General features: G+C 38.7%; 1 protein-coding gene across 1 annotated transcript; it reads left to right on the top strand.

The window, feature by feature from the left end:
- Positions 1-7920: 7920 nt before the first annotated feature.
- Positions 7921-20733, top strand: LOC139721090 (uncharacterized). Its single transcript, XM_071632420.1, has 12 exons — positions 7921-8370; positions 9252-9418; positions 10020-10187; positions 10508-10696; positions 11391-11513; positions 12375-12444; positions 13183-13364; positions 14527-14633; positions 15528-15661; positions 17318-18623; positions 19699-19827; positions 20442-20733. The coding sequence occupies exons 1-12, from the start codon at positions 7965-7967 to the stop codon at positions 20731-20733; spliced, it is 3273 nt and encodes a 1090-aa protein (XP_071488521.1). The 5' UTR covers positions 7921-7964.

Here is a 20733-nt window from a genome sequence, read left to right on the forward strand (position 1 = left end):
ATTTGGTATCTCTGCTATTGTACACTGCATCTGACTTGTACCTCGCTCGGGTGATCACGCAACTCTCAAGAAGTCTTGTGCCGCGGACATTGTTTTCTTTGTTTTTTCTTTTTCTTTTTACTTTTTGGCGTTTATATTTCTCCAATTCACAAATTGTCATTCCTTTAATTACATATATCAAGTAAGAAATAATCTCACATCCGCATCTGGGAATCTACACCCTACAAGCAATGCTTCTAGGTAGATTCCTCATATTTCACATGTTTTATTGTCTTATAAGCTGTACTTGACAATTCATCCGGGCTTTTGTATTGTGACGTTTATGTTTTATGTATTTGTTGAAATGTGGAATATGGAACAATAAAAAACAAACAAAACAAAACAAGTTGTTTCACGTAAGGCCTATCTTGCAACAGTCGACAAGACAAATAAACTCCGTCTTCTTAAAATGTGTAAAATACCTTGTTCTTCGTCGAGTTTGAATGTTATGTTTCGCAGATCGTTCATCGTCGTTGTGGCATCACGTTTCATTTCGACGGTGTATTTGGTATATAGTAATGAAAAACGAGACCTTCTGGTCAAATTTTCTGTCAATCTGTCAATCATATACCTATACACACTGTTCAAAGAGGTGTTTGTCCTTAGTGACCATTAATATATGGACAGGGCTATTTTGTGCGTTCTCTGTCGGCTCCTTGGTAGTATCTTTAATACCGACGACACCGAAAAGCAAACAAAATGCCAGTCATTTTTGTCACGTTTTATGAAAAATACGCAAATCTCAAGGGGCAAATCGAGATGGTGGCTATGTCCACTCGAATGCTTCCCCCACTGATAAGCTTGAGTAAACAGAGGAGATGGATCCTATTTGGAGGCTTTATTAACTTTTGGAACAGTATAACAATTGCAAGGAAGACAGAAATACGACAATCAACGAAATTGACACCTGAAGTTTTTAGCCGTTTACGCTCTCTACGCAAGGGGAGAGCGTGGGGTGGTTTAAAGGGCATTAAATGTGCCTCTTGTGTGCTTGCTTACGTTACTATCACTTTATCAACAACCACCTAGAGTGTACATCGTATTTAAGAAATGGTGAAGGGCCACAACGGAGAAGGACACGAAATGTGACATCTTGTGTGTGTCACACAACGTTTCTTCTTCTTCTTCTTCTTTTTCTTCTTCTTCTCCTTCTTCTTCTTCTTCTTCATCTTCTTCTCCTTCTTCTTCTTCATCTTCTTCTTCTTCTTCTTCTTCTCCTTCTTCTTCTTCTTCTTCTTCTTCTCCTTCTTCTTCTTCATCTTCTTCTTCTTCTTCTCCTTCTTCTTCTTCTTCTTCTTCTCCTTCTTCTTCTTCTTCTTCTTCTCCTTCTTCTTCTTCATCTTCTTCTTCTTCTCCTCCTTCTTCTTCTTCTTCTTCTTCTTCCTCCTCTTCTTCTTCTTCTTCTTCTTCTTCCTCTTCTTCTTCTTCTTCTTCTTCTTCTCCTTCTTCCTCTTCTTCTTCTTCTTCTTCTTCTTCTTCTTCTTCTTCTTCTTCTGGTTAAGTCTGCCTCCTTCAATAAGTTGAAGATTCTTGCAGACTGTATTATTTATAATAGACAGTTTATCCACAGATATATACAAGCACGTAACAAATATGGAGAACAAAGACTAGCCACTGTGATCAACCGTTAGTTCGTTAGGAATGCTCCCACAGGGGTCCGTCACAGAGATTTGCTAAGTCATTGTATGTAAAGTGTTCGTAGTACTATTACTATAACAGTATATAGCGATTAAAAGTTTTTTTTTTTAAATGATACTGGTAATTGTATACGGTGTTTATTTTCTCACTTTTTAATTGTCATTTCTGAATGAAAATATTTTATGATGAACACAAAGGATAAAAACATGAATAAAATATTCGATATCGATTAAAATTCCAGAATTCTGTTTGTTTGATATTTCCTTTAGTAATGAAATCCAACTTGAACATGAATTGTAATATCATGGGATAATAACATTTTCATTGTACCTTTCATTTGAATGCATTTGTTTCTTTATTGAAATGAAATTATCACAGCAGAATAATACCCAGATATACATGAGGACTAAGCGTCTGCAGCAATGTTAGCAGAAGTGTTTGGAATCCGTTCAAAGTTCAACAGTTATGGATTTTTAAGTTTCGGTGCCGCCATAAAGAAAGTTCAACATTTTTTTTTTAATTATCATTCATTTACTATGATTAAAATGCTCTTGACATATTTCTTCTAGAAAGCAGGAGGATTATCATATGAGCTCCCTCGTGGAGACATGGTGTATTTAATATTCTTGTTTAATACCTCTATAAGATTTATAATGTTTGTTTTAAGGTAGTATATTGTCTGGGACAAATTATTTGTATAGGGCCCCATTTTTTCTCTCTCTCTTTTTCTTTAAAACAACAACATATCATTAACCTTCAATACTAATGTCAGTATAGGCCTAATCAGTTGAGGCAATGTGTAGGCCTACTTTCCATAATATAAATACAAATTTGTGGAATTATGTAGTATATTTTTTGTATTTTCTATATTTTCTGTATATCGTTGCCATGCAGTGACGTAACAAACTGTTCTCATCCATGTCAATAATGGCGGCATCGAAACCTCGAAAATTTTAAACTTTTAAATGGATTGTTTCATACTCCTTAAATTTCACGGATGTGTTTGATGGATTGATTGATGGATTGATTGATGGAGTGATTGATTGAAATGCTTATTAACAACGTTCTCGCAGCCAAATGTCGAATTGTGACATTTAACAGCAAATTAATGAAAACGAAATACATCAAAATAGCTTTGATCAAACAAACAAACAAGCAAAGTACACATAAGTGTTCATGATGAAACAAAGTAAAATATATGAATTGCTGCATGGAATATATAATATAAATAACATTCTCCTTACCATCACTACACATCCACTTTGACTAGAAGAATGGACATATCCTTGGCACAAAAAAAAAAAAACTTGTCTCATTTACGCCTAGTGTATAATCATATAAATATACATTTGAACGAAGCTATGATTAAAATTCAATATTCAGTTCAATTTCATTTCAAATATCACCTTTTTACGATACATTTGTAAAAACAAGCAAACAATATACACTGTGTAATACAAAAAAAATATAAAGATACATATATTAGAATATGTGTTGAAACCATTTATAGGAGATGTAGACTGGTTTTAGCCTTCTGTAACAAAGTCAGCAGGAACATTTTTATATATTGTTCAGTCATAAATATAGCAGACTTTTGAATTTATGGTTTGGAATATCACAGAAATGGAAATGATACAGTGTCACAGAACTACTGTAAGTATCGTGAACATTATATAGATGATGGCTGGCGAGGGAGCGAACATACCGAATATTCCACCCAAAGGGTTTGAAATGCTATTGAGGGAGGTTATAAGTCCCGAGACGAAGTCGAGGGACTTATAACCTCCCTCAATAGCATTTCAAACCCTGAGGGTGCAACGTTTGGTATGGATATGTTCCCGACAACAAAAGTCATCATCTGTTATATCATATGGGTTAGTAAATTATCACACTTTCGTACGCATTACAATAATCGGTCATCTGCTTTTTCACATTGTATGGAATAGGCAAATTTATCCTATCGATTGCGTGAAAAATATGATTGTTCAATCGTTTGGTATCGTTTGTAAGTGAAAATGTTTTCCCATGGAGAACATTACATTTTCTGCCCATGGGCGAACATAACTAATGTGCCTCCATTACGTGACTGGGGTATGGCTGTTTAGCCAATCACTAACCGATATTTGACTAACCCATTTAATAATATTATACAAAATTAATGACTGCATTAAAATATTGTAGATGAGATACATACCACTAACTCAAATTCTTTGATATATAAAACAAGATGGTAGTAATTGACTCATCTTGAAAATGATAAGAGAATGTTGTGTCGTTGCAATATTTTCTGTTGTCTTTTATGGGAGAGTGAGTGTGAGGAGAGATGTAAAATGACAAAAATACTGGGAGAGCAAGGGAGAAAGAAACAAAATTATCGAAGCACCCGCCTGTGGTGCTGGACAACGTAGAGGGCGAAAAACACGACAACAAAACAAATCGCCGTTTGGAAATCCCCGAGCAGCGCGTATTGTAAATGTAGGAATGAAGTCATCGATCTACGCAATAGGAGCTAAATATTGGTTAGACTCTATACATCTCGTGAATACATGTCGCAATTCGAAGGAATCTATGTGTCTAAATCACGTTGAATTCATGTAGCACGGTAAGTTTTACGTTGTGATGAATATGCAATACACGTAGTAACATAGAGAGATTGGGTAAAGACTAAAGAGTTGAGTTGGGCTTCTCTTTTAATGTAATGTACATGTAGGTTGAATGGTTATGCACACAAAGTTGTAATTAAAGTGCACATAAAGAATATATCCTGCGCTCTCGTATTGCGTCGCGTGTCGTCGCCAAGGTTGCCTCGTTGACCAGATGACGTTGTGATGTTGTTGCAATTCTGTGGAGTGTTGTCGTTTCCATTGAGCAGGTAGCCCGACCAGACGCTGTAAGTACGCCGCGACGTACCTACGTACAGCGACTGGGCGGTTCCTGCAGTAGAACTATGTCTAGTCCCTTTCTGTAAATATTGGAGACTTTAAATAATCCTGTCAAGAGGAATCTGTGAGAATGACAACTGCTCCGTTCGACAGATTTGAAACCTGTGACTGTGTGCATGAGCTAACCAGAGACTGTGGAGTGCAATTAAGCCTTTTCACAAGGCCTTCTCACTGTATTCATTGGTATTGCGTTGTTTTCTGGGTGAATGAAGAAGTGATATCCCAGCCTAACCCCGTCGCGGGGCGCTGTAACACAGTAACCCCGTCGCGGGGCGCTGTAACTACGTATTTGTCCGTATGGGGTCGCTGCTGCTGTTAATCCCAGCCCAGTGCGACAGCGTGAGAGCGAAAGGGACTTGTCCAAAGGCAAAAAACATTGCGCTTTTCATGCATATTCATGTCGCCAATGCGCTATACTGTAAAACATGATATATTCGCGGCATGAATTTTTCGCGAATTGGAGCCAACGGCCTTTTTTGCGGCATGAAATTTTCGCGAACTGCCACTGGCATTCAGTGCATATAGTGTACAAAAGAACTTTCGTGTGCATTTTAATTTCGCGAATCTTCACGTTCGCGAAATTCGCGAAATTAAAATGCATGCGAACATTTCTCGCCAGTGGCAGTTCGCGAAATTTCATGCCGCAAAAAAGGCTGTCAGCTCCAATTCACGAAAAATTCATGCCGCGAATATATCATGTTTTACAGTAACTGCATACAAGGAGCCCCCCGGGGTTAGGTATAGTATTACCAAGTCTACTACTCATTGACCACCTATTTTTAGATTGACCACCCTTGCGCAATGTCTTTCTCACGTATAAATCAAAAGTACGCGTTGGACTGGAGGCAATACACTAGAACATTCGAACATGAATACAAATCAAGAGAAATTAGGGGGATAAATTTTACAGGTAAATAACCTCAGGAAACAGGAGGAAAAATAAATTGAAGAAGATCCTCATTAGTAATGGTAATAGTTATACACATAATTATTGTTAAAACGTATGTGCCCATTCGCTGGATTTACCTGTTTTTCAATGGGAAAACGGGCAGTTGATTAAAATGATGAGCTTGCGCCGGTGTACAGTAACAAAATGTCACTTGTGTTTGTCGCCGATAATTTGGCGCTTACAGCCTGCATTATGAGTCAACAATCTGAGCCCAGGATATGAATCTGCAGTATTTTCTGCCTCAAGTGGAATGAAATTAAGGTGAAACTGAGGGATATTTTCTAAGATACAAGGTATTTCCTCAAAAAGTGCTCGATGAGTAGTAGGTCCAACTGACACTAACCGTAACCGTTAGCTCAGCCTAAGCAGTCAGACAAGCAGTCCCAGAAAGAGTCCCATATTATGATATATATGTCCCCCCAGCTCTAGTTTAACATTCTAAAAGAGGGCAATGTTTTGATGGGGGTTGAGTAGAAAATGGGGTGTGGTATTTTTTTTTGGGGGGGGGGGGGGGTTGTACTGAAAGAAAATAAAAACAAATTTAAGAAATAAAAAAAAATAGCAAATATCTCGCCTCTTCTTCTAGTCTCTCTCACTCTTCTTCTCTACTCTTTCCCCATCTCTCTCCCCTTGCATGCTCTCCGTGACTGCATGCTTGATGTTCTCATCTTGTCTGCAGAGAGAAAGAAACAATTTCAATTTAGGTTAACACAAGTAAACTGCGGAAAATGAAAGGTTCGAACCTGCTATCTTACGTATCAGAGTCTGACACGCTCATGATGTTGCCGTGCGATGAGTTGCTGAGGGGGTCTTCAAGATTATTATACGTAGTAGAGACTGTATTATGCTCATCACCAGAGGGTGCTAGACTTTCTTCTGAATATCTGGTACCGCCAGCTGACTGGCATTATTTTCGAAAATAGATGCAGTCAATCTTGGCCAGTAAAGGTCTCAACCCAGCACAACACAGACCTCTTATTGGTTAACCCTCTATAGATTTGATTGTCCCTTCAGTCAACAGATCTATATGCATTATGTGCCTGAAACAAAAACCCTGTAATTATTCAAGGAGTTGGGGTCAGTGTATCTGGGGTCCTAGGACACCGGGTTCGCGTCACCCTAGGACTCCAGGGTCTGCTTTACACTAGGACACCAAGATCACTGTTCGAACGATTGTTGATGTGCGCATATCACCCCAACATGTTGCTATGCCTTGGAGTTGGGGTCGCTGGTGTGGTTACCAATGATGGACAAAACGTTCTTTATATGCTGTGGTGCGGGGGTTTGTTTACAGTATATCTCGCTTGTTTGCCACCAAGGGCCAGGGAGGGAGAGAGACGGAGGTAATTTGCATGGGCTGCGAAATGAAAATGTAATGTACATAGAAAAACTCCATTATGTGAATGAATTTCAAAAATGAAAGGTATTTTTATTGGGTAACATCCATTGTAGCCCGCAGGCTGACTTGCAGACATTTATATCAGTATGAGAATATTGTTCTACAAAAAAATAAAAGATGTATCTAGGGTAAAAAAAAGGGGGAAAGATAAATCTTAAATATTGCACAATGAAATTCACCTTTAAAAATAATGACTATGCCATGTACCACCACACATGTACATTCCAGTGTAAATCTTACAATGCTTGATTATACATGTACTTCTGAAAACATACAAAAAACCCCAAATGAAATCAAACTAAATCCACTACTGAAATCAAATGCCTAACTCATTTTGCTCATTGTATGTAATGCACATAATGCCTGTGTAAGTTGTAAGACCTAGTGTGTAATTGGGGAAGAGAGAGAGAGAGAGAGGGAGGTTTCATGGCAAGATTCAAAACTGAATTGAAACCTAAAACAGACAAACTTCTGAATGAGATTCAGAATTGTATGCCTATTGGTAATTATTACACTAAGAGTAGTACCATAACACAGTACTATTCATTTATATTATAATGCAAATTACAGTAATATAATCATATGTAACCATTTATCACAGAAATATATCAAAACTTTACCAACAGTTTGTGGTAACTGAAGGATAAACATCAATCCTGCATTTGTGACTCAGATTGTGGGATTTATTGAAAATGCATCACAATACTACTTTGATTAAAACATAGCCCTGCTCTGTAGAAGACAAACAAATACAAATCATTGAAAATGATGATTATTTATGTAAAAAAGAGGACATCTGAAATCATTCACACGTGTATTTTGGTGAGCATTATTTGGACGACCCATGTGAAATTTTTGGATACCTTGATTTCCCATTGCTTCAAATATATGTGGTTTATAATTATTCATTAAAAGTGTGAATTTTCCCAATGTTTTTCTATCCTGTAGAAATCATCTGGAAAACAGCTTTGAGAAGACAAGATCTAGTCCTTCAGTCATGGAGGCAATTCAAAGAGACTTGTCTTCACTCTCAGATTCCGACCTATGCAAGGAGCTCAAGTCGGCTGGTCTCTCTTTCGGGGGCATCTCGAAATCGACCAGAAAATTTTTCGAGAAGAGACTCGCAGGGCATATCCTGAAAGAGAGGGGAGGATGTGAGGGTGGTGTAGACAGCAAGGAAGGTGCTGATGCTGACCGAGAAAATACGGAGGTGAGAGATGATTCCGGGAAGAATGCTGGAGGGCGGAGTACTGGGGAGGGTAGCCTGAGTGTGCAGCCATGCAAACAGGAGCAGGTGCAAAGTAGGAGTGTGCCAGCCGCGTCGTCGGTTCCCAGGGGTACCTACTATGTGGTTTGCATTCCCGGAGAAGAAGGACAGGAAGATGGTGGTGCTGAGCGGTCAGGTAATCCCGAGCATTTAAAGCACAGATAATGGTAGCAATAGAGTTTTCTTTCACACAGGGCTGGGAGGTATTAAGGGTTGATATATATATTTTTTGAATATCGGAATCATCCAATACAAACAATATGCTCAAATTGTACAAAGAGACATACTGTATGTGTATACCATTTCAACTTCTTCTCAGTCAATCTCTTAAATACGTGTAGGTGAACAAATTTGCCAAGATCAAGAGATAATGGTCCTGATTCATTACAGACAGAAGATAGATTGCAATTATTATCTGAGAACAATTAGCTTACTCTCCTCTCTCATGATTGGTTTTGACTTGCTCTGTTATGTTTATTGGATTGAAGTCCAGCTATTAAAGTCAATGACTTGACACTTTTGAATCTCGGCCTTCATTAGTCATAAGGATAAAAGTTCCTTCTCTTGTAAAAATCGAATGAATGTCACCTTAGTCAAGATTTCAAATTAAGTGTTCAGAATTTGCACAAGAATAAATATCACGTCACCCATTTCATTAATTATGAAACTTGCACAGACATTAATGAGCCATACCAAAGTACCTTTCATTTCCAAGATATCTGAATAGGAACTTTGAGAGGTCTACTTAATTGTTGAAATGTATAGAATGTATGTCTAAATGTGCCATTATTTTCCAGTAAATGCTATGAAGTGCATACAGGTTTGTTTGTTTGTTTGTTTTTTTCCGGGTACCGTACTTCATTAAAAAAATGTTGAAAACTGTGGAGATTAACATTTGCTTTTATGTTTGATTCTTAGCACGTACAATGTACCTCTAGACATGTTTAGAGTTTACCCTCACAAATGCCTTGCTAGATTTTGTGGATTAAGCGCCATTTTTTTTTTTTTCATCCTTAGCAACAACCAGAATTATTCAGAATGAAAAAGAGGTTCGGAAACTGATGAAAGAGAATGCGGAGGTAAGATTCAAGCCCTTCAAAAGCCTGGAAGCAGCACAGAACTTTGCCAAACTTCAGACGAATCTGACCACCCCAAAGAAGCGAAATAATCAGCCTAGCAAGGAGGTAACTGTCTTTTCTATTGTTCTGTTTGCAACAGCAGGATTTACATTTGTCCTGGTGTTATACGATTGTAAAGTCCAAAAAAAATGTGATGTATTGTTCAGTATTTTTTTTGCAACCAGGTTAAAAGAACAATTAACCAATTTATTCAGGATCAATGTTAATGATGAAACATCTGAGTCACACTTTACATTTGGGATTACTGTGTATTTTTGCACCACGATATGTTGGTCAAGCATTTTATGTTTTATTTTGTTAAATGCTTTGAGCATTATAGTGGGCTTGAAAGGTTTTATATATGAAACTATTTGTTATCATTAATGATATTGTCATTGTTTTTATGACATTATTTTGCTTCATTTGTGCATATTTTATGTACTGTTGCAGTTTATGAAAAACCAATAAAAATTGCAAACAAAAAAGAGTATCATCATTACTAAGGAAAAACCTTTTTTTTTCTCAATACCAGATTTATAAAATGATTAACTGATTGATAAAATGATTAATACCTGTGCAGTGCATCAAAGTAAGTGGCAAGTTGAGGCTTTGTGCTATAATTATTATGTTTTGCTTTGTTTTTATTTCTATTCTGGTGTCATGTTAGACCAAAGCAGCCAGTGAAAGGGCAAATAGCTACCGTACCCCAAAACCACAGCAGTTGAATGGCCTGAGGTTCGTCATTGAGAAACAGAATGCAGAGAAGTTCAAAGAACTTGTTTGGTCCAATCCACGGTTCTTAGTCACCTCTGTGGACACACCCACATTCCTCCATGTAAGTTCCACTAAGTGGCATGTGACATTTTCCATCCCTTACCAAAGACTTACGAAGAAGACCAAGTGAATACAACTAAAAGAATTGATATGTATGATTCTATTCCAGACTGCTATGTTACCACTATGGATTTAAATTTTGTGATGTTAATGTGTTAGTTTTATTGGTGCTCAGTATAATTATGTACAATTGTAGATAATTATTTCAATTTGTTTGGTTTGTTTGCTGATTGTTAAAAAAAAAAAGAGAAAATTTGAAGGAAAACAAAAACAAAAACAAAATATTTGATACCTAATGAACACTTCTGTTGTCTTGCACAGGATGGTTGCAAGTATAATGCCTTGCATGTTGCAACCATCAAGAATCTTCCGGAAATGCTGAGTCTCATTCTGGACACCTTGGCCAATCCTGAACTTGCCGCTTTGCTCTACCCAAATGACACACAAGAAGCCATCACTGACAGGTGGAACTTTGTCACACACCTGTACCTAAACTCCCCTGAGAAAGGGGTAAGTATTTGTGTTGGGACAGAATGGTAACATGTATTTTATGTTTGATGGTGTTGTACTACCGGTAATAGACATTGTTTACACACCATCACCTTATTCATTTTGGTATGTATGCTATATGTATGTATGTATGTATGTATGTATGTATGTATGTATGTATGTATGTTTGTATGTATGTATGTATGTTTGTATGCATGTATATATGTATTTGTCTAGAGTAATATGATGTAAAATCAAAATTATTAGCTTGATTCCAGTGCAGTCATTTTTGCATCATGATAGCTGATGCCATTAGCCTAAATGGATGTGAATGTAGGTATCACAGAAGAAGAAATGACCCCATTTGAACTTCAGGGCTGCAGCCAATCAGAAGAAAGGATTTCTGTAGAGTCTGCATTTGGTCAGATTTGTGTGCATATTAGCAATCCCTCAAATTTGTAGCACTGATTTCTCATGATCTTTTCTCCCCAATTTACAACACTATGTATGGCATTAACTTGGAAGAATGGCCATGTCAATACAAATTAAGTTGTGCAGTCTGCTGCTATGCCATTTCACTGTGGTAATCACAATTATTGCTAGTTTCTTGATTTGGAAAGCTTTGTGTTTTATCATGACCCTGGTCTTTGGTTTTTTTGTAAAGTAATAACAGTAAGAGGCATGATATGCATTTGCTGTCAATTTTTCCTCATAGAATGGAGAGACACCACTCCACTTTGCCAGTAAGTTTGGCTACGTGGAATGTGTACAGCTGCTCCTCGAACACCCTACATGCAACAAGAGAGTGGCCAACAAGTATGGTCAGACAGCATGCGAGGTAATGAAATGGTTGCTCATGCAAGTACTTGCTGAATTATACCTCTTTTTTTCTTTTTCTTTTTTTTTTGCGCACTGTGATCCCAAATCTGAGATAAGGTCTGAAAAGTTTGCTTTTCTCGTGATAGAAAGAAAGTTTTACTCCATAAGTCTAATGATGTACTGTGATATACTATGTAATCGTATGTCAACTGTTACGAGAAGAATAACTTTAAAGCAGTATATTTTCACGGCATGAAATTTCCGCAGCCACTGGCATTCAGTGCATGTAGTGTAGACAAGAACTTTCGCATGCACTGTAATTCCTCAAATCTTGGCTCTTGCAAAATTTGCGAAAAGTGCAATATTAGAATGCATACGAACATTTCTGGTTTTCTGGTACTTGAAAAATTATTAGTTAGGTGAGAATGTTATTAAAGGGTGTTAAGTTGCCACTAAAGCCATAGTGTTTGAGGCATCTTAATGCCCTTCTCATTCTCAGCCGACAATATGAAGGGTTTGAGATGCTACTTATGGGAGTTATAGGTCCCAAGATGAAGATAAAAACTTTTATTTTTCTATCATATGGTATGATTTTCCATGTGTTCAAGCACTCTCCAAATGAAAGAACATCCCACAGTGTGCTGCCTGTGGGAAAACATATGATTATGTTCATCCAAAGGTAGTAGACATGGGTGTGTAGTTATGCAATGTTGTGTAGTGCTTGGAATGTGCAATTCAGTTTTATGCAGTTGTACTTGATTTGTGGTCAGCAAAATAATGCAGATGGTTGTGTCATTACATCATGTAAGATGATGTGAGATATATTCTTTGGAATTGTATGCACGTACACATGTTCTTTGTTGTATCATGAAATACACAGATTGTATGCACCAGGTACAAAGGAGCTGATAGAGAAAATGTGAAGTCAAAAATCACTGAACTCTTGGATGGTAAGTATTTAAAGAGAAATATAAATGTACATTTATAGGTAATGATGTTAATAGTGATGATGATTGTAATTACATTGTATATAAGAGTAAAGAGTGATATGAATACCAAGTGATATTCCTGTTATGCACGAAATCTTGTGTTGTGCAGCACATCTTTCTTCCTGTTATGGGAACTTGCTATATCTGTCCTTTGGACTCTTCCTGTGTGTTAACTCTATCCTGTTAAAGCTAAATTCCATGTTTATGGCAAGATACTGTAAGAGTCAATGTCATTGTTGTGAACTTGACAAAAGATCATAAAAATGACGTCTCCACTTTGTTAAATGTTTTCATGAAATTTAATGTGTCTGTATGTGTATCAATATTTTAACATTGTGGCAATTTCGAGTTTCTAAAGGCCTGGTCAGACATGAATGAAGACGAAGGCAGTCTTTTCTACTATCTGGGACAACTTTTACAGTAGTTTCTGCACACAGCAACCAACCAATTGGCAAATGGTTCTAATCAGCTTGAAATTTTCACAGCTGCACTTTAGTGTCTTGACTAAGTGGCTTTTTTTGTTGTTGTTTTTTTTTGTGGTCTTAAACCATTGTCAAGAGATGGCCAACAATTCACGATTGTCAATGATAGGCTTTTCTTTGTTTGTTAGTAGAAGTCAGCATTTGGTCTTTGCGCAAGTTGATCAAAGCTTAAGATATCTTCCCCCCCCCCCCCCCCCCCGCCCTTCTAAATGTCCAGATCACTTTTATGTTCCTGTGTGGCGAGCCGTGGATGACTCCGTACCTGCCGTGGTCGGTGAACCTTGGTCACCTGACGTGCTAGAAAGCCAATCAGCTCTTCTGTCACAGCAGGTCAAAGGTAGCCCCATTGAGGCCAGTCTGTCCCTGAGGGCGCTAGCAGGACCCATGTCACCATCTGAAGTAAGCATGCAAATCTGGGATTGAAGGCACTGCAGTGTACATGAAGTGCTCTTTTCCCAACGAAATAATGTGTTTATTACAACTTAATATACATGCCACAGTCAATATTATTCATTTCCTCCAAACAAAAGCAACCCTGGGCACACTTAATGGCATCTGGCATGAAATGCTGCAGGATTTTGCTTTGATATCAGATACAGGATAGCAGTAAGCCAGTTCGTAGTTATACTTTGCGCATGAGCAGAAAAAGGTAATTGGTATCAAAACGCATGATGGTTTTTAAATTCACTGAGATGAGCCATTCTGTCATATAATGATTATTCATGCAATCCTTGTACATGATACTTGCCATTACATCCACCTGACTGCAAACCTGGTGTTTGGCAATACGAATATAAGCATGATTTAATGCATTCAATACAAAACAAAGAAATGGATGCTTCCCCTGAGGGTTGTTTGACGGACCATTCTGGTCACCTGGTCTCGCTATGCAAGATCATTTTTTTTAAAACACGAATTCCATAAATTGTTATGCCAGGCAAACTTACCGGTACGCATTATGTTGCTTTGAATATGAGTGAAGTGCCTAACCAACTAAGAAAATAGAAAGATCATTTGTACCAACGTGCACACGACCTAATTACGAACTGGCTTATTATTATGTACATAGAAGAATTAAGAGTGCACAGTGTAAGATGATGATGGTTAAAAACAATAGTAATTAGCAATAGTGAAAGTAATGGCAGTGATATATTTCTTTCTAATTGATGATGATGATGATGATTTTGATTGAAATTGAGAATGGTAACTCATGTTGTGATGATGGCAATGACAATTGCTATCATCTTCATTGACAGCAGTATCAGCATAATCAGAGTGATGATTTGATATCATTTGATACAGTGTATATAATCGTGTTGGTGGTGATGATGGTGATGATGGTGCTTATGTTGGTGACAATGTTGGTGACAATTATGGTGATGATAATGTTGATGGCAATGTTGGTGACAGTTATGGTGACAATTATGGTGATGATGATAATGTTGATGGCAATGATGGTGATGATGATGATATTTAATAATGATGATGGTGATGATATCAATGTTTTGTGATGACATTGATCATGATGATGATAATTTTGATATGGTATCCATGGTGACAGGCTGCAGACTTTCACAGAGACTGGAAGACACCACCTTCATCCAGTAAGAAGAGAGCAGCAGCTGTCAGGAGAGGAGACAGTGAGAAGGGGATAGAGAGGCTGGGAAGGTGAGACACTTGTGTTCACCACAAACTCATCATCACTATTAAACCTTTGTTTGCCACTTTAGCATTGTCTCTTCAAACCAGGCATTACAAAGATGTGTAATCAACTAATATGAAATCAAATGATGGAGAGTGTGTAGTGAAGATTTGATTTGTAAGGCCCTTCTTTGAGCTTGTTCCTTTGCTTTCCTCACTGGTCATCACAGATGCCCTCCAACAATTTCATAAATGAAGATTTTTTTTTTTTTCATTTTGAGAGAGAGAATGTGCAGTCTTAGATGTTTCAGAACTTTAACTCCTTGTAAAGTAAGGTCACATGTTTGATCCATGTTGTAATAGACCAAAATAAACAGAAGGATTCAGCCTAGCATTTGAACCCATAGCCATCTGCTTACTGGGCAGCAACACTACCAGCTGAGTGGAAGGCCATAGCAGTAGTAAAATGGTTAAGTCAGAACAAAATTCCTAATGTCTCACCTCTTGCCCTTTTCTTTGTGGTTTTATTTATAATTCAGTTGCATTCAGGAAGCTATATTGCAATAATGAAGACTACTGTAAAAGTGAATATTTTCGCGCAACTAATTTTTTGCGCTTGGCTGGGTAAGAAGAGTTTCGCGTGTTTTTGATTTCGCGGAATCAAGACATGACGCACAGGAACATATGGCTAGCAAAAATATTTGCGTGCTTTTATTTTTGCGGTAGTTTCTGGTTGCGCGAAATGCGCAAAAATTTCAACATCGCGAAAATTTCCATTTTTACAGTAGATGTTTTTGTAGAGAGAGTACAATTTATAGCGAGTAACAACAAAGAGAAGACATCAAGATGTTGCTTGTGTCACATGTTTTTGTTTGCTGAGACACACTAAACTGTCCATGAAAGTGTCTTCCATACTTCCAGAGATCTGGCCTACACCCGCAAGGTTCCTTGGCTGGAGTACTGGCTCTTTCTCGATGACTTTGTGGACTTGGCTTCAGCTGAAGGCCTAGAGATGCTTGAGCAACATCTCAAAGACAAATACAAGAACATGATTGGTACTGACACTTAATATCTTTTTATAAATCCATGCACTGATTTGCTACCTGGAGGGGGGGGGGTCATAAAGCTGTTCTTAAAGTTACGAACAACTTAAGAACGACTGGTAATCAGTTCTGATGTGCTATACTTATCAGAATTTCAATAATTCGGCACAAGAACTGATCACCAGTTGTTCTTAAGTCATTCGTAACTTTAAGAACCGCTTTATGAAACACCTCCCTGGACTTTGTACATCAATGAGATCTTGATGTCTTGGTAGAGAGAACTACTGTCTCCCTTTGTGGAAAAAAATGGTTTTTGTTACTGCAAGAAATATTTTTGAAAACTTTTTGGAGTAAATGTTTGACTATATAAGGACACACAAAGTATGAATCAGTATTTGTAAAAGTTATTTAAGATCATGTACACTACAGACTAGCAAGAGTATTGCAGCAACTTGGTTAACTAGCTGTGGTCATGAGCAAATGTCTAGGGTGTGAACCTAATCTGTATGCATATACAAGATGTCCAGGCAAAAAACACTTCTTGCTGAAAATGGTAAACAAATTATGCTGTGTCAGGTATAATCAAAGGAGAGTATCTGCATGAGAAATTTTTAAGATGACCTATAGAAGGATGAGCCTCTTAGTTAAATCAGTATTGTATGCTAAAACTTGATACCAGGTGCCATCTTAATGGGAGAAAAGACCTAGTAATTCTTATCTTTGAACTTGAAAAACATATATTATCATATACCTCTGGCTGTGGTGTGATTAGTGTGCATTTTTCACTTTTTGATTATGCATGCTCTTCACCACGCCCACCAAAGCGAGCTCTACTCATAGATGATGAGTGAAACATCAACCATTTCATTCCCCAAGGTAAAGCCAATGGATGCCAATCAGTGGCAAACAAAGGTTTTACTTTGATGGACACTGTCGAAAGTGTCCTTATGTATTGCAACTGATTGACAAATTGCCCTGCATCAACGTAAATAAGCACTGAATTGATCAGTGTTTTAGTAGAAGCCATGATAAAAAAAAAAATCATGGGCGTACATGCTCGAGCAGGATTCGAACCTACAACCTCCTGATCTCCACTAGACCACAGAGCTTCCGCCCGACAGCAAGTGTTGGTTCTAATCCATATAGCATGCAGCGGGTACTGCGTAATTATTCAAATTCATGATGGAAGAATGTCGTGAATTTGGCCTTTATGTACTTGCTAAGATTTCAGAAGAGACAGGTCCTGATAGGGAGAAAAGTGGCTAAAAACGACGTGGCAGAATAGTGCGTCTGGTGCTGACAATGGTGATGTATGAAAGTGAAACAGATAACTGGTACAACAACACTTGTAAAGACTTTTTCTTGCTTACTTACTGCTTGTTATGCTTCCTGGCGAGTAGGGCAGCAACAAAGGCTTTACGCTCATATCTGTTCTGAGCCAGCTGCTTGATGGTCCCTCCTGTGAGCTCCAGACTCCTAAATTAAGTCTCAGCTGTTTGCTTTCAGGTGTTTTTTTGCTTCCCCCTTTATTTTGCCATCTAGGGTCCAGTGTAAAGGCTGTGAGTGTGATTTAAGTTCACCATGTTCCTTCTGCAATGCTTTCCCCCACTTATTTCAGCTATAATTGACCCATTTTGCCTATTCTATTTATTCATTCATTCATTACAGAAAGTTCCCCTGATGAGATCAAGAGCGGTGTCACTAAGGAGAGTCCACCATTGCCAGCCAGCATCATGAAAAATTTGGCCAGTGAGTTCAGCACCTCTAGCCCTCCAAAGCATGAGGGAGGCTCAGGCCAAGTAATGGAGAGATCAAGCAGCAAACCTGAGGGTGGAGATGCAAAGGTTGTTGGAAGACACTATGGTCAAGGTGAGGGAAAAGATGGTAAAGACCCAGGATTAGGAGGTGATGCCTGTACTGCAAGAGAGAAAGATGAGGTCTGTGAAGTCAATAATCCAACGCAGTCCAGTTTGAAGGGAAACAGTGACCAAGGTGAGACAAATGCTGTCCAGAGTAGAGAAATTCCTCCAGTATCATCCCGTGAAACAAGAACTCGTCAATCTGAGAATGAGAGCAGAGTAACTCCGTCAGGTGAGGACAAAGTGAAGGACCAAGCACTAAACTCTCCTCCAGTCTCAACAGACAGTAGTGCAGTAACCCCTGAGAGAGATAGCGGGAAAAGGAATTCCACCGGTGGAAGCAGTCTCTTTAGCCCAGTGCAATTAGTAACAAGCATGATGTCAAGACTATACAGCACATTGAGAGGATATGGCTCTCCAGAGAGCAATGACAATACCAGCAGGTCCTCGGGGGATGCTTCAGAAGCTGCCACTGCTCAGACAGGAGGTAGCATCTCACAGGAAGCTGCTGCTGAGGAGGAGAGAGGTGGGCAAGGTGATGATGCGGGATCAGATGCTGCAAGGCCAAAGACTGGGTCAGCGGATGCCTTGAGCAACAGGCATGGAACGTCAGTCGAGGCTGAGGATGACCTTGCCTCAAGTGAAAATTCTAAGGAATCAGAACAAGCACCAACATGCCATGTTGCAGATGACCTCTCTACAAATCTGAGACAGGATGATTCACCTTCTACTGTCTCATCATCACCTGGGGATGCTGAGCAGCATCGTGTGAATACAGGATGTTATCAGTGTGAGGAAGTAGGGTCATCAGCGCCACAAGAAGAGTTGACCAAAACTGACCAGCCAACAGCCGGTGAGACTCAGCATGTCATCACAGATCCAGTCGTTACAAACTCTGCTTCAGATTCAGTGAGGACGAACATTGTGTCAGCCGACAAGAATATGTCGAACCAGAAAGATAAGAGTGTTTCTGAAGAAGACACCAGAGTACCCCAACCGAAGACTCCTGAAGACACTACAAGAGGTGATGCTTTCTTCCACACTCCTGTTGGTCAAAGGATTGCAGCGACCCCATCGCCAACTGGAAAGGAGTCTTCTCCTGTCTTCATTAATGGGTGAGTGTTTAAAGCATGATAAAAATACACGTCTAATTCTTCATGGTTTGCATGCAAACATGTCTCATTGTGTACGAAGATATGTTGTTGACTATTTTGCATAGGAAGTATAATCTAGCTATGGTAGGTAAAGGAATGAAGATCATAACTGTTTCCACTACAATAATCTTTTGAAAGGGTCATGGAGTATTTTAACCCTATTCCCACCGGGGGGACCATTTTGGCCCCCCCCCCCTCGATGTTTCGCGTGATTATTCCACAACGCGTAATGCTCTCGCCGCGACATTTTTATGACTTTCTTCTTTCAAGTGTCGCACAACTTTTTAGACCAAATTTGTCGCTCTCGGGCAAACCATTTTGTCGACCCAAAAATTGCTCAAAAACATGATTTTGTGTACAAATCCAATGTAAATTGTGTTTTTGCAAGTAATTCATATAAAAATAAATATTTTTACTTTCAATGGCTGATAATGATTTATTTTAGCCTGATTATGCTTTAAAAAGTTTCCATGACAAATATTGACGAAAAATAACAACAAATACAAAAAGTGAAAAACAACAACGAAATACATAAGAAATTCAAGTAACAATAAAATACCTAAGACATAATTATGAAGCCGAATTTTTGCTTCAATTTTATTGTCAAGGATATTGAAAAGAGTATGTTCACCAAAAATTAGAAGTCATGGAGCTTTATTTTCTGATTTATAGGCAAAAAATATATATTTTTGCATAAATTAGCATAAATTAATTAATACAAAATACATACATTAAAAGTTGAAAAATCTAACTATACAGTCTTGTAGATTACATTGGCCTCTACCTTAGTGCAAATTTTTGCGAGGATCATGCGATCACGACCGAGATCTGAAGGGGAGCCAAAAAGCCCCCCCCCCCCCCCCCCCCCCCCCCCCCCCCCCCCCACTGGTCTCAAGTCCCTCAAAAAGCCTGTTGGGATTAGGGTTAAGTTTTAAAAAAAGAAAGAATGAAGAAAAATACAAAAGAATGTTTTGATTTCTTTGTGTCATCTAACCTAGAATCATGATTAGTTCTTTGCTTCTGTGTTTTTCTTCAGTGAAACCCCTAGTAAGCTGGACCTTCACGTATTGAGGGCCATTGAAGGGGTCACCATCTTGGACAACTTTCCCTACTTGAAGAGATGGAAGCAGGCAGTGGAAGGCATTCCAGAAGAGAGGAGGCAGCGGTGAGTAATGGAAGTACTCGGCTTCCTCTGAGTGAATGACTTTCTCTTTCATGACAGAATTCCTGTATAATAAAGGAAAAAGGAAAAGAAAATGATTTGCCAGCATAATTACATGTATGTGATGAAAAAAGAAGAAGAAGAAAACACACATGTGCTCAAGTAAACTAACACCAATAATGACTTTTACATACAACCTGCCACCATCTTACCCTGCCAAATTTTGTAAACCTTAATGCCAAATGAAAGTTAGTCTAGTGTATTTCTGTATTGAAAATCACACCAGTCATGAGGTGACCTGCCGAAGAAGGCCTGTGAGTGATGCAGTATCAGCTAAGATGATCTTGGCAAATAACTCTGAAAATTTAGGGGTATCTAAAAAGGAAAACAAATTATATCTTACCTACCTTCAGTTCGAATTTCAAAGTTTGTGTTAGCTTTGAAATACAAATTTGTCTGGTTATGTGGAAGCAGAAAGAAAAACAAAAATATGACTGACAGTTGATAGTCACAAAGTAATCACAACATAAGGCTGTTAAAGATATTCTTTGCCTCAGAAAGATACTCTGAAGAATGCTTGCTTCAAAATGTTCATCATTCAAACGTCATTTCAATAGATGGCGGACTCCAGTCCTGATGAAACGGCCCAGCTCCAACTCCGCCACAACTCAGACGCCATCGCCATCCCGCCATCCCAGCCCCCTGATTGGAGGACGGTCTCCCATACTTCAACGCCTTCGCCACTGGTCAGAGCCAGTGGGTAGAGGAGTGGGGTCTCAGAGGGGGCCACAGGGAGGGGGAGAGAGGGGGGCCCAGGGGGTGGACTTGGGACAGAGCCCCACTGGCACTGGGCCACGTAAGGGGAAGGCACCCAGGCAGAACCTCATGGCATCTGCTTATGTGCAGTGA

The sequence above is a fragment of the Diadema antillarum genome, unplaced genomic scaffold (assembly GCF_040938485.1).
Source record: "Diadema antillarum isolate AM-2024a unplaced genomic scaffold, OU_Dant_1.0 scf00000138, whole genome shotgun sequence".
Lineage (NCBI taxonomy): Eukaryota > Metazoa > Echinodermata > Echinoidea > Diadematoida > Diadematidae > Diadema > Diadema antillarum.